Source organism: Cynocephalus volans, chromosome 15, assembly GCF_027409185.1.
Source record: "Cynocephalus volans isolate mCynVol1 chromosome 15, mCynVol1.pri, whole genome shotgun sequence".
NCBI lineage: Eukaryota > Metazoa > Chordata > Mammalia > Dermoptera > Cynocephalidae > Cynocephalus > Cynocephalus volans.
In genome coordinates this window covers 83,387,570-83,401,408 of record NC_084474.1, presented here as the reverse complement: position 1 = coordinate 83,401,408, position 13,839 = coordinate 83,387,570, and the positions used below count along the sequence as shown (strand labels likewise).

General features: G+C 36.3%; 1 protein-coding gene across 5 annotated transcripts in view; it reads left to right on the top strand.

Moving 5' to 3' along the window:
• ASAP1 (ArfGAP with SH3 domain, ankyrin repeat and PH domain 1) overlaps nucleotides 1–13,839 on the top strand; it is a 365,857-nt gene that overhangs the window by 256,313 nt on the left and 95,705 nt on the right. For 3 of the 5 annotated variants that reach the window (XM_063079232.1, XM_063079231.1, XM_063079235.1), the window contains exons 6-9: nucleotides 3,728–3,802; nucleotides 4,434–4,483; nucleotides 10,323–10,452; nucleotides 11,682–11,767. In XM_063079232.1, coding sequence (XP_062935302.1) covers nucleotides 3,728–3,802; nucleotides 4,434–4,483; nucleotides 10,323–10,452; nucleotides 11,682–11,767 — 341 coding nt within the window. Of the gene's footprint in view, nucleotides 1–3,727; nucleotides 3,803–4,433; nucleotides 4,484–10,322; nucleotides 10,453–10,604; nucleotides 10,684–11,681; nucleotides 11,768–13,839 lie in introns of those variants that run through there. The other 2 variants (XM_063079233.1, XM_063079234.1) reach the window with 2 other exon arrangements.

Sequence of the window (13,839 nt, the reverse complement as noted above, 5' to 3'; positions counted from 1 at the left end):
TCTGAGAGAACAAGTTTTCTTCAGAGATCTCCAGGAGAGGAAATTTTGTTTTGCCCCTTTAAATATTTCCTGAAAGTTTCCTCCCCTTGAGATTGGTCTACTTTCTCTTTGACTGCTCTCTGTATCATTATCTTGGCACACAGTTAGTATTCACTTGTCACTTAAGATAATCTTTGCCATTTTTTTAATTAACCTACTTTTTCTTGGGAAGTGAGTTGGAAAGAGTTTGTAAATTTTAAGTTTTTTTCCTGTGGCCTTTTCATAGGCTAGTCACTAGGAAAATTCTTAATTTGTAATACACAATGTTTTGCCTTCTTGGTTTCTTATCATCCCCCCAGAGTACGTGTGTAGACAACCACAAAGGAGTTCTTAATTCTTGGGGTTTTCCATCGAAGCAACTACACTCCCACCCCAACCCCCATGCCTAACCATGATGACAACATTAAAAAGTTACTGTGTGTGTTCGTTACGTGGTCACTGCATAGTTTTTCAGGGACTTTTCTTTGGAACAACCCTCACATTCAGTACTAACCACAGAGTTTCATGACACTTTTATTGTTGTTATATTGTAATACAGCCTTCAGATCAAGGTGGCAGTAACATTAATGTATTCTTTTTATTTTTTTCCACCTTCATTTTACAAAAGATTTGAGGCATTGATGAAAACTGTAATTTAGGACTAAAAGTTAAAAAGCATTTATCACTGTCTTTTCCTTTTTGTTTTAAAATTTTGACTTTTTTTGAATAAATAAGATTACATGTTACTTTTTTTTAAGTGCAAAATATCTCCTAGCTTGTCCCTTTGCCCAGTTTCATCTCTAAAGGGAACTGGTATCAGATTACTGTGTATTCTTTCAGAAATAATTTAAGCGTAGTCATTTTTTCCTTTTCCTATTCAAATTCTTGCACATCATAAGTACTGTTTTATACCTTACTTGTATCATATAAAAATTTATCTTTGAAGATATTTCCAAAGTTAGGCATAAAGACTTTTCTGATTTCTTTGGCTGTTGTTTAGGAGGTTCACAGTTTGTTTAGCCAGTCCCCTATCGATAGGCACTTAAGTTTCCATCAGTATAAATAGCCCTGTAGAGAAGAACCTTGTACACACATGATTCTGTATGTTATTTCTTCGACAGTATTTCTTGAGTACCTCCTCTGTGCTAGGCAGAATTCTAAGTTCTGGGAGTACAGCAGTGAACATACAAACTCCACTCTCAACGAGCTTGCATTCAAATTGGGGAGACAGACAGCAAGCAAATAAGGAAACACCATATACAAATGGTTAGGGTTGATAAGTGTTTTGAAGAAAAGTAATGTAAGGATCTCCATGAACAGAGCAAAGGTAGATTGATTAGTGGTAAGTGGGTTAGGCCCCAACCTCATTTATCTACCATGTACACAAATTCCTAAAACCCACAGGATAGGGAGATGCTGGGGATCTGTACTCCAGGAAGGAACTTGAGGACTCAGAGCAAAATATTATTCCAGCTGTCCATCTAAGGTAGAGGATGAGTCCTATTAATCTTTATTTCTTCCCTCTCACACCCAAGGCCAGTGTTTTGAACCTTTCTTTGTTTTTTATTTTTTGGTTTTTTTTCATTACCCACAACCTTCCTCCTTTCCCCCAAGAGCCTTTTTAGACATTTTTTCCCTCTAAAAATTTTTATATAAGCTGTATCAGTTTATATACTGTGGCCATTTGGAGGGCCACAAACAGTTATAATATCCAAGTTTTTTTGCCCCACTCTGCAAGAACCAATATCGTAGACCCTCACAGAACGTAGACTCAATCTGTAGCCCTCTGGCCTGCCAGCCAGGCTGTTTTTCTTTATGAATCGTAGCAAAATCACATATACCATATTTAACAACTCATAGCATTTTAAAAATAAATGTGTATTCAGCACTTCCAAGGTATGGGAGAATAAGCTAGCACTTTTCGTGTATATTAACTGATTCCATCTTCACAACAGTTGCTCATAATAGGTTATAATATCCCACTTTACAGATGTGGGGAAGAGGATCACACACAAAGTCCTCCAGTGTCAGCACTGGTCCTTTTCACACCGCTCTCTCCCTCTGCCTGTACTACAGCATGTAGTAACATAATGTCAGCACCACGCTCACCCAGTGAGCTAACCGGCCATCCCTATACGGGATCCGAACCCATGGCCTTGGTGTTATCAGCACCACACTCTCCTGAGTGAGCCACGGGCCGGCCCCTGTAGTAACATAATGTAGTAGAGTTGGCTGCATCCTAAGTGCCTCTGTCCCAAGAATATGGACTCTCTAAAGGTAGAAACAGTGTTTTATGAGAATACTTCAAAAAGTTAATGAAAATACAGAGTTTAAAGATAATACAAATCTTTCCATGAACTTTTTGAAGTGCCCTCGTATTCATCTTTGCTCATCCAGCTCCTAGCATAGAGTGTGGCACAGAGTAGATATTGGGTAAATAAATGATGGATGGACAGACAAACGAATAGGACAACCAGATGGAAAGACTGACAGATGAATACACCTACTTGTTTGTAAGATTATTTCTTGAGTGAGGGGACCCACAAACTTTTCCATCTCTAATCTGGATCTGCAGGTCCCTGTAGTCGTGGTTTCTGCACTACCAAAACTGATTTCATCAAGATCACTAGGGGTCTCCTTGAAGACAGACTGTATTATAAACTCTTCTCAGTCCTTTTTTTGCTTATTATTTTCATACTGGACCATCCCTCCCTTGGTTTCTCTGCCACTCTTCTCTCCAGCTGGATAGCAGATCCATCTCCTTCATCTTTGTAGATCCCTCTTTATACCATCTTAAAATCAAGAAGACCCAGGCCACTACCTCAAAGCAGTGAAAAATATCTACTCTACAGGTGTAGATTGCACTTCTCAAATATCTTGACTTTTTAATGGAGTCTAGGCCCTGAGGATACAGCTGTGAACAGAACAGTCAAGGTTCATGCCCTCATTGAGCTTATTTTCTGGTAGAGGAGACAGAATACACATATAAACAAACAGTAATTTCAGATAATGGTACATGCTATAAAGGAATATAAAAAGGAAATGGTAAAAGCCAGTTGTGTAGTCCCCTCCTTACTCTGACAGAAGCAGTTGAACAAAAGTCAAATTAAGATCCAAATTAAGGTGGCACATGAATTTGGTTCCCTTTATGTAAAAAAAAAAAAATATCTGCCCTGCCTAGTAAACCGGGGTGTCATGAGGATCAAAAGCCATCCTGTATTTGGAAGCAATTTGTAAACTGAAAAGGAACGTAATGGGTATTACCTTAAGTTACTCAGCTTAAAGTTTTCTTCATATGAGAAAGATACAATAAAAGATGTACACAGTGAACAATGAATAAAAAACAAATTAAGGTGGCAATGAAAGTGCTGAAATGATTTTAGGAATTATTTATACACGTGTACATATACTATAGCATAGTACTTAAGAACGCAAGCTCTGGAGTCAAATCACAGCTCTCCACTCAAGTGCTGTGTGGTTCTGCACAAGTGACTCCACCTCTGTCTCCTTTTCTACAGCCACGAAGTGAGGGTGATTGTGCTGCCTAACCCATGGAGGTGTTGTGCAGGTTTAATGAGATGAAGCACATAAAGCCATTCAGCAGAGCCTGGTGTGTGGAAAATGCTCAGTCAACAGTAGCTGGTTTCATTGTTCTATGTGCATTTTCTTGCTTAACTGTCTCCCATCTTTCCCTTGCTTTGCTTTTCAGCTCCAGGGTCTGAGCCACAATGTGATCTTCACCTTGGATTCTTTGTTAAAAGGAGACCTAAAGGGAGTCAAAGGAGTAAGTGTTCAGAAATTTGATTTTCACTTTAACTTACAAAGATTGATTTTTTTTTCTCTCTTTTAAGATCATAGTAGTGCTTGTATTTGAAAGGCACTCTGAGCGTAAAAAATGTTCTTGGAAAATGATCATTGGAAAAGATGTGATGCTTCACATAATAGTATTGACAGAGGAACGAGATTAGACATTTTCAGGGAGATTGAGAGCCTAAGTGAGTGGGAGAAAGAACCTAACCCGAGTCTTCCTCCACCCATGTGACTGCTGTGGGCCCAGCCTCTCTCAGAACCTCTGGGTCCTGCTTCATGAACATGACCAGGAGCACTCACCCCTCCTACCTCCCTCAAGCTACTGATGTGTAATAAATGGTATAGTGTGCATGAAAGTGTCTTGTAAAGTTTAGCGCTGGGAGCGCAGCGACGCTCCCGCCGCGGGTTCAGATCCTATATAGGAATGGCTGGTGCACTCACAGGCTGAGTGCCGGTCACGAAATAGACAAAAAAAAAAAGAAAGTGTCTTGTAAAGTTTTGAGTGTCCTACAAAGGAAGTCATTTTTGCTAATGTTATTTCAAAATTATTTATTAATTTTAAACAAAAGTAAATGCAATTTCAATTTTATTTTCTCTTTTCTAAGGATCTCAAGAAGCCATTTGACAAAGCCTGGAAAGATTACGAGACAAAGTTGTAAGTGTTTTTTTGGTTTGTTTTTGTTTGGTTTGGTTTTATTATATTGTTATGAGTTTCATAAGAAAAAGTAACTGGAGAAAGGACAGAGAGAGCACTTAACTAATAATCTTCTCAACAAAAATAATTTAGTATATCCTTATTAAGGGCTAAGAGGTTGGGCATGCTGACCTAAGTAAAAGTGATTACATTTCCTGTGCTAGTTGTCTAGGGTGAGAGAAACTTTTACTGTCAACTTTGCATTTATGGCTGCTGGTATTGACTATCAAGTTGTAGATCTGTGACTGCTGCAACTTTTATTATAGTTAGCCTGTAACTATGGACCATTTACGTCTCTGCATAGTATAACAATTGGGAAATAAGAAAAGTAATAGGCAATGTTTGTGACATCTGCCTGCCAGCATCTGTGCCAAGTGTTTTTTACGTGCGTGACCTCCTCACAGCAACCATGAGGGTACTTCAGAAAGTCTGCGGAAAAATAGAATTAAAAGGTAATACGAATTTTTCCATGAACTTTTTGAAGTACCCTTGTATCTATACATCTTTCACTCTCTTTTTATGTATCAGGGAAACTGAAGCCTGGAGAGCCCAAGGGGCTTGCAGAAGGTTATAAAGATTATAAGTGAGCCTGAGTAGCCTAGTATGGGCACTGTTGTCAGACCACCTACCTTGTGGGGTTATTGTGAGGGATTAGGGAGATAAGAACTTTGTGTGGTGCCTGGCTCATCTTTATACTGTACTCATGCCATGTTCCTTTATTATTATTACTCCGAGACATTTGTAATACCAGGTGGCAGGGTGGGAAGAGATAATATATTTTAACGCCTTTAATAAAAATCCTGGCTGTAAACTTGGGTAACTGTAAACATAAGAGAATAAAAACATTTCTGTAGTCAGCAATAGCAGCAGAATGAAAACAGAAGCAAAAGAAAAATATTCAAGATAAAATACGTTTTTCCCAAACTACTTTTGTAATTGCTTATGTAATAAGTGCATTGTTGGGGACTTGCTGCCTTAGTAATAGTTTTGTGTATTGACAATTATAAAAGTAGCTGAGAACAGAAGGGCTCTAAAATTGGCCAACTGATGTAAAAGAATGCTGTGGGCCATGTGTCTGTATGAAAAGTGGGTCATGAATACTCACACTTGTGAACTAAGTACTGTCCCAGTCAAGAGGCAACTGTGCACACACTTGGGATGGAATAGAACCAGGTACTTAAAAATGGGAGGGGCGAGTCCACAAAGGGAGGAGAAAAAACCTCGCTCTAGACTTGTTACAGAGTATGTCTCCATTTTAGTACAGAGGGACAACAAAACATATGTTAATATGTGCATTATCAACCAAAGTTGTACCAATATTAGATGGTATAAATGTATTTATATATATATATATATATATAAAGTCTATGTGTTTATTGAAGACCTTGAAGTATGTGGTGGTCAGTATTATGAATATCATAGACTGTAAAGCATTCTAAGGTGGTCCAGGTCCCCTTCAATGCACTTCTCTCACATGATATATGACCGTGTCTGGCTGTTCATTTGTCTGTATTATCCTCCAGAATCTAAACTTGGTGAGAGCAGCAACTATGTTGTTCTTATGTATGGTGTTAATCTCCCACTGCCTAACAGAGTCTTTGGCACATAATTTGTGCACTATGTGAATATTTATTGAATTAATAAAGGAATTATCTAGATCTGGAAATGTATAGCAGGAATAGTGAGTTTAATGGGTCCTGATTTTAGGACTTTACAAAGGAAGGTTTTGTTTTTGTTTTGTTTTGTTTGTAATAAATCCTTGTCAACAAATTATTTTCCTGAGATAAACCTTTCTTGCTGAAGTACAGTAGAATGGGGGGGGAGGAACAAGCATTTGTCTATTTGATGTGATAGGGCTCATTTGGTTATAAGTTACAGAAAATAAAATGACTTACACAAAAAGCTAATTTATCAGCTTTGATAACTGAGAAGGCTGGATGGATGTTTTCTGTGGTCTTCCATTTAGAACTCAGGAGGCAGTGATGGTTAAGATCACAGACTTAGGAATCATTACCAGTTTTACAACCTTGAGCCAGGAATAATTAATTTTGATGATGCTTATTTGTAAAATAATATAAGAATTACCTCCTTTTCAAGGTTTTTTTGAGGACAAGGTAAGATAATGTATTGACTCAGTTCTCACGGTGTCTAGCATAAGATAGTCACACAATAAATAGTTTCTATTAAGTTTTTTAATAATCAGATTTTATTTGGTCAAAATAACGCATGTATATAAAATGAAACATGTAGTACTTGTATTGGTTAAGACTTACTCTGACAACATATCATAGAAACCCTGAGTAACAATGGCTTCAATGTTGTTGAAGTTTATCATAGAATACAAAGCATTCTAAGGTGGATCAGGTACCCTTAATAGCACTTATCACTTGTCTGTATTGTCCTCTAAATCTAGATTCAGTGAGTCTGTGCTGTGCCTGATGATACAGGGTTCTTTACAAATGACAAAGGGGAGAATGTTAAATAGGCAATGAGTGTGCTTCTTATGAAGACACAACAGTCCTCTGCCCACCCCTCCTGATCCTGCTAGTTCCTCTCCTTTTTCCAACTTTTACCTATTCCCTGGTTTATCTCTGTGTTCTTCAGTATTCTCTTGCTTTTATTTCTTAGTTCACTTATGATATATGGTGGATTTAGCCACCTTGCACAACCATCTCATCACTTTCCCACCCATGTTCATCCAGTATGGTTGATAAAACAATTTTTGGTTAAGCCAGTTGTCAGTGTTTATATTTTTATGAGTAATGATATTCATTGCTAATCTGAGTGGTGTATTATGATTGAATTTTTATTATAATACAATTTTTTGCATTTTTAAATGATGTAATTGCCTCATTTTTTATTTGTTTTGTACTATATGAATCTTGTGAATTTTTATCATCCGCCTCCAACAGATGTCAGACACCTATCAATAATATTTCTGTTTAGAAAATACATTATATATATTATTATAATGATTATATATTTATTATCATTAATTATCTGTCAGTTCCTTCCTTTCTCTCCTGAAGAAATCCTTTTCCAGAGCTACTTAGCTCAGCAATACAGCTGTTATCCTGAGGTTGCCCTTTGACTCTCTTTACTTTTAAATCTACTTCCTCTTTTTTGTGATAGTACTATATTTTGCTGGCCCATGACCCCCAGTAGTTTCCAGGAAACAGCTCTAAAGGAGGTAAAATTTCCAGGTTTTGTATGTCCAGAAATATCTTCATTCTTATCATCACACAGAATGAGAGTTTGGATGAATATAAAAATCCTGATTTTATAATCATTTTCTCTCAAAATGTTGAAGGCATTATGCCATTGTTGCCTAATTTCCATTGTTGCCAATAAAAAGTCTGATGCCTTTCTGATTCCTGCTTATTTGTATGTGATGTGTGGTGGGGTTTTGTTTGTTATTGTTTCATTTGTCTTCAGTTAGGAAAGATTAAGTTCTCTCTGTACAAGGTTTTATGGAGAGTCATCATGTGCCATGATGTGTGCGTTCTGTTTGCAGTTTTTCTATTCAAAATTAGTAGTTGTTCAGTCCTTAAACTTTTCTTGTAATTCCTCCCGTTTTTTTCTTTTTTTCTCTTTCTAGAATCCTTCATTATATAATGTTGGGCTTCCTGGATTGTTCTTAAAATTTTCATCTTTTTTCCCAGTCTGTTTGTGTTATATTTTAGGTTATTTCTAAAGTGTTTTTTCCCCATTGTTTCAGTTGACTTTTCTATTTTGGCTATCATATTTTATCTTTCTAAAAGCCCTTTTTGCTTGGTCAGGGTTTTTTGGTTTTTTGTCTCTTTTTAGTTTCTTTTTCTTATTTTATAGATGTAATTTGAGGATATGATGATATTTTGTAAAATTTTTATCTGTTTTCTTATTGCCTCTGGTTCATTTCCGTCTTCCAGCTTTTGTTATTTTGCTCACTCTCATTTTCATTTTGGAGGCTATACTCAATGTTATTGGCACCCATTCATATTTCAGAGCAAGGCACCCAAAGGATGATTGAAAGTTCATGTGCTTCAGCAGAATTTTACAAGAAAGCAGCAAGCCTTCTTTTGAGGTTTTAGGTTTTAGGATGTCCAGACAGTTCTTTTATTAAGAGTATTCTAAATGTCAGTCTCTGAAGTATGTCTTCAGGAGCCTTAAGAGTTCCTTCAGCCCCTTGCCTGAAGTGGTCTTTTATGGTGTCATTCTGGAAGCGAGAGACAGAATGCCCTCACAGTTTGAGATGTACATGTCTCTCTTACTCCTTCTCTCTTCAGTCCTATTCTTTGAAATATTTGTTGAATTTTCTTATCCTTTTTTGTCTTCCGTTCTTCTTGTCTTTGAGAGATTATACTTTTTTGTGCCTTTACTATCATTTTTGTGAGATCTCTGGAGGAAGAGAAATAAACACAAGTGGTGTTCAAGTCACCATGGTAAACCAGAAGGCTATTTTTATTAAGTTATGCCCATCTGCCATATTTTTTCTCAAGCTTCTATAGCTTCTCACTTTTCTTTCTAACCATGTCACTGGAGAAAGAGCTGAGATTTATTTTTCTTCTGATAAAATCCCCACCATCATACTTTTTTAACTGCCATGGTGGCATGATTAAACAGTTGTTTAGATATATATATCATTAGGGTATTAGAATGAAACCCCACTAGGTTTGTAGTAGATTTTCCATTGGGTTGATTTTCCACTGTGATTATATATAAACAAGGGGTTTGGTTCCCCATACCACCACCACTACCACAACCTAAGGAAAACTTGAATGTTAACTCCATTAGTCTTTGCATTTACAACTAGGAATTACAGACTGTTTCTGAAATTAGGCATCCATTGTCAAGTTAAATGGATTTTTGGAAAGAGGCCTGTGACCACTGGTATTAGGTATTATTACCAGAGTATTGTCTATCATAGCCAAACATTAGCTTCAGGTACTATATAGGTTTAATGTGGGCCTTCCATCTTCTTTCCCTGGTTCACCCCTAACCCCCACTCTCACCGCCCCCCCACCTCCAACTGAAAAACATTTTCACAGGATTCCAAATTATACACGGGGGTTTCTCCCAATCCTTATTTTGTACAATCTACTACCAAGTGGTTGAATGATTAAAATGTGTTATTGGGATGTGAAAATAGCCCAAGTTTAGAGGAATATTGGAAATTATCTTTAATTTTGTGCATACTCTCAAAGACCCATTATATACTTTAATTGTCTTGAAATGATGGTAAGTCTCACAGTCTATCAGTAATCAAGAAAAGCCTCAGATCTCCTACTTTATGATTCTTTTTAATCATAAAGTGCTTTACCCAAGAATTGGTAAATGATCAAAAATTTTTCATGCTAACCAAAATTTAAGAAAATTTATATGAGTTCATCAAGTGTAAGATCAAAGTTAAAACGTAAAAATTTTCGTAGACGAAAGTCTATGCATTGTGTTTGTTCTCCTTGATTAGGTTTTTACTTCTGATTGATTCTGCCAACTTAAGAATTTTTCCTCTTAACTTTAGTAATTAAGAAATAATCAGTGGCTTTCATTAAAAGGAAAGACATTACTATGGTTTGTTTTTTAATAGACTTTCTTTTTGAGCAGAAGGTACAGAGATTTCCCATGTTCCCCTGCCTCCACACATACATAGCCTTCCTCGTTATCACTGACCACCATCAGAGTGGTACATTTGATACAACTGATGAACTTATGTTGACATGCCTCTATCACCCAGAGTCCATCGTTTACATTAGGGTCCATCTTTGGTGTTGTACATGAGTGGGTGTGTTTTTTTAAAGAATGACATCTGCTTCAATTACAGTACAAAAATTGAGAAGGAGAAAAGAGAGCATGCAAAACAGCATGGAATGATTCGCACAGAGATAACAGGAGCTGAAATTGCAGAAGAAATGGAGAAGGAAAGGCGTCTCTTTCAACTCCAAATGTGCGAAGTAAGAATGGACTTTTCCATCATTTGCCTAGGAGTTTAATAACTGTATACATCTCCTGCTAGTCAGCAGTCTGTGCTTAAAGGCAGACTGTGTTCGATTAGAAGAGGACTGTTACTTAAGGATTCTAATCTCCATTTTTCTCCAAGCCTTTTGGGACCCACCATTGCACTGTTGTCTCATATTTTGAGCCTTGGTCCTATGGGGCTTTTTAAGCCAAAACAGGATTCTGTGGTGAGAACCTTAATGTTGCTTGTGAGTGATCATGGGGAGAAAGAAATTTGGTGAGGGATAACACTGATGAATATTAAGTTTTACGGGTACAAGTTTAGAGCATGTTTTTTGTTTTTTTTTTTAACCATTTGTCCACTTTGAATGAAAGCTAAATGAAGTAGTCATGAAGAAAGTCTGAGTTTATGAAAAATGTAATGAAAAGCATGCTGCTTAAAACTCAGAGCAGTGGCTCTCAAACTGAATTCTCATTGAACACTAGCACTCCTTGCCCTAGAGACCAGCCTGTTCTGATACTGCTATTGAGTAATGGAGTTCCTTTTGCAGTTTTCAGAAAATGTTAATATGGAGAATTTTTTTTAATTTTAAGTTTTTCTCTCCTAAATTTTCTTTTTTATTCTTGCTCATAAACATTTGGCTCCTTGAACTTGTCTGCTCATGAACACTCACAAATAACACAAGTGAGCAAGAAGCAAACAATGTCAATAGAAAATCTTGGCCAGCAGTGAAAATCAGAATGAGTAGTTAACTGCACAAATTAATAATGGGTTATTTTTATTTTTTTATTTTTAAGTAGCAAAACTTCTTTCTGATTCACCTGCTTGATCTAAAAGTTTCAATATCTTATGGCAAATTCCTTGAAGGGAATGCTGTTCTACTTGTTTTCTGCAAAGAACAGTCTGTCTTTTAGGTTTTCATGTTTGAGATCCATTGCACCAAGGGGAAATAATGAGTTATTCTACAATGTTTTGCTGTGTTTTATTTCTGCTTGTCTAGTAAACTAATTGTAAGAATTTATAAAATGCTAACACTCAAACTAATAATTTGTTTTGTACACTTTGTGACTGTGCTAATTCAGCATTCCCTAAGTTCATATTGTCTAAAGTCCACCCAAGGTTCATTAACTTGTGCAGATTCACCAATGTTGTTCTGCCACCTGAACCCATGAATGAAGAACCCTGTCTGAAATTATCCCATAAAATTCTGTTTTATTTCCACAGTATCTCATTAAAGTTAATGAAATCAAGACCAAAAAGGGTGTGGATCTGCTGCAGAATCTTATAAAGTATTATCACGCACAGTGCAAGTAAGTAGAATGTTGCAATTATTATTATTAGCCCAAGTAATGTCCCCATCACTAAAGTGGTTTTCTTAATTCTCTTGCTTTTCTTCATCTGGTGACTGTATGTAGTGATATAATGACCTTCTATAATGGGCTAAATGTATAAGAAATAGTATTGTCTTCCATCTTCAGTTTTTAATATAAATCAGTAGTTCAAATTAGGGCAACTAATTGGTGACTTGAAAATGCTCTCTTACAAATGCTAACCTTCACAGCCTGCAAAGCTCTTATTACAGATACATGAGCACCTGTAACTAAAGAGGTCTTTCCGGTGACCCCCTCCCCTCCTCTGTTATTTGACCTTTTAACTATTGGATCATTTGCACTATACCAAACCTGGAGTTTTGGGGGGTTTTTCCCCCATCATCTAAATTAAATGGAATTAAATACTTTGTACATAAGACTACTTCACATTTAAATATACATGAATTTCTATGTAATAGGTGTATATTTTGAGAGACATCCATTGTTCTACACTGGTAATGTTTTTGTTTACTTACATTGCAGGGCTACCTTTTTTTTTTGGTTTGTGATTCTGTGGCACGACATTTGTTTATTTACTTCTTGTTTACTTATTAGGTTGACTTTCATAGGTTTTCTAGTAGAGTCTTTGTGTGAAAATGTGCCAGTTATTATTAAAGTCTGTATTAATTGGTGGCAGTTATAGAGAAAATAGTGCAAGGACCAAGTGTTCCAGACAGATCTTATATTTGTAAATAGAAGAAATACAAGCTCTCCAAAAAGTGAAATGCATAATTTCCTTTGATCTCTCTTATTCCTTTTAATAATGTTATATCTAGGAAGATTTTTGTATTCAACTGAAACATTTAAGGAGATCAGCATTAATATTATGGGAAAAGCCCAAGGCTTGAGTTAGGCAAATAGATGAGTTCAAATTCTGTCTCTGCAACTGATGGCCTTGTAGTCTCTAAAATATACTTCACTAAACCTCATTATCCTCAGCTGTCATACTGGGGTAAGGTTCGCAGCACCCACTTCAGGGTTTATGTGCATATGTGAGAATGCAATAAGATAATGCTTATGGAGTGTTTAGCCTGGTGCCTGAAACATTATATGTGTTGACGACTGTGATGATTCTAAGCGGCATTAAAAATAATTTCATCTATTTTTATAGCCAGTATATTTCTCTTCAGGAAAAGCTTTTTAATGGTCAAATTGTTATTTACGTAAATTTGATTTATTTTTTTCCTCTTTTCAAAGTAAATTCTACCTTGTATAAATGTGTTTTAAAAATAGAAATAATATGAAGTGAAAATAGTTTTCATGTTTATAAAGTAACTTGAAGACCTGGACTACTGAAAACCTGGACTAGCTTTTGGCTTCTTAGTATGGTTGGGTGCTTGTAAAATGTTGAAATGTGTTGTGGTGGTCAATGATTTTAGTTTTGGGTGGAATTTTTTCTATCTTTCATCAATTTCAGTTTTCCTAGAAATAGTTAATTGCTTTGAAACTCTTATAGAAATAAAGGAATATCTTAGTCTTCTGAATTATAACACTTTGGCAACAAATCTGATTTCACCTGATTTTAGAAGTATCCTTTTGTCTTAAAATCTCTAAGTCTGTGAAGGGTGTTTGACCTACACAAATATGAGTTTCCCAAGACATAAGGTGCTTTGTAAACTATACATATATTAGCCTTTGTTAGTAAAGGTGAAAAGAAGAGCAACTCTAACTTATACAGCTAATGTATCCTCCCTTTATTGTTTTATTTTTTGCCTTTTTATTTTCCACATATATTTATTAATCTCCTACCAATGGCCAAGTACTTTGCTAGGTTCCGGGGTAGAGATAAAACTTCTCCCCTCAGGAGTTAATTGTCTGGTACAGGAAATAAGTCAGGTTCATCAATAATCATAATGGGGCTAGACAGTGACTGGTACCATGGAGCATCAAGAGAAGGGGAGAGATTCCTGGCCAGGAAGAATGAGGAGGAAGTGGTAGCATCTTGAAGGAGGTGGTGGTAGTTGGAATTGAACTTGGGGAATGACTTCGATTGGTTATTGGTATGTGGCAGA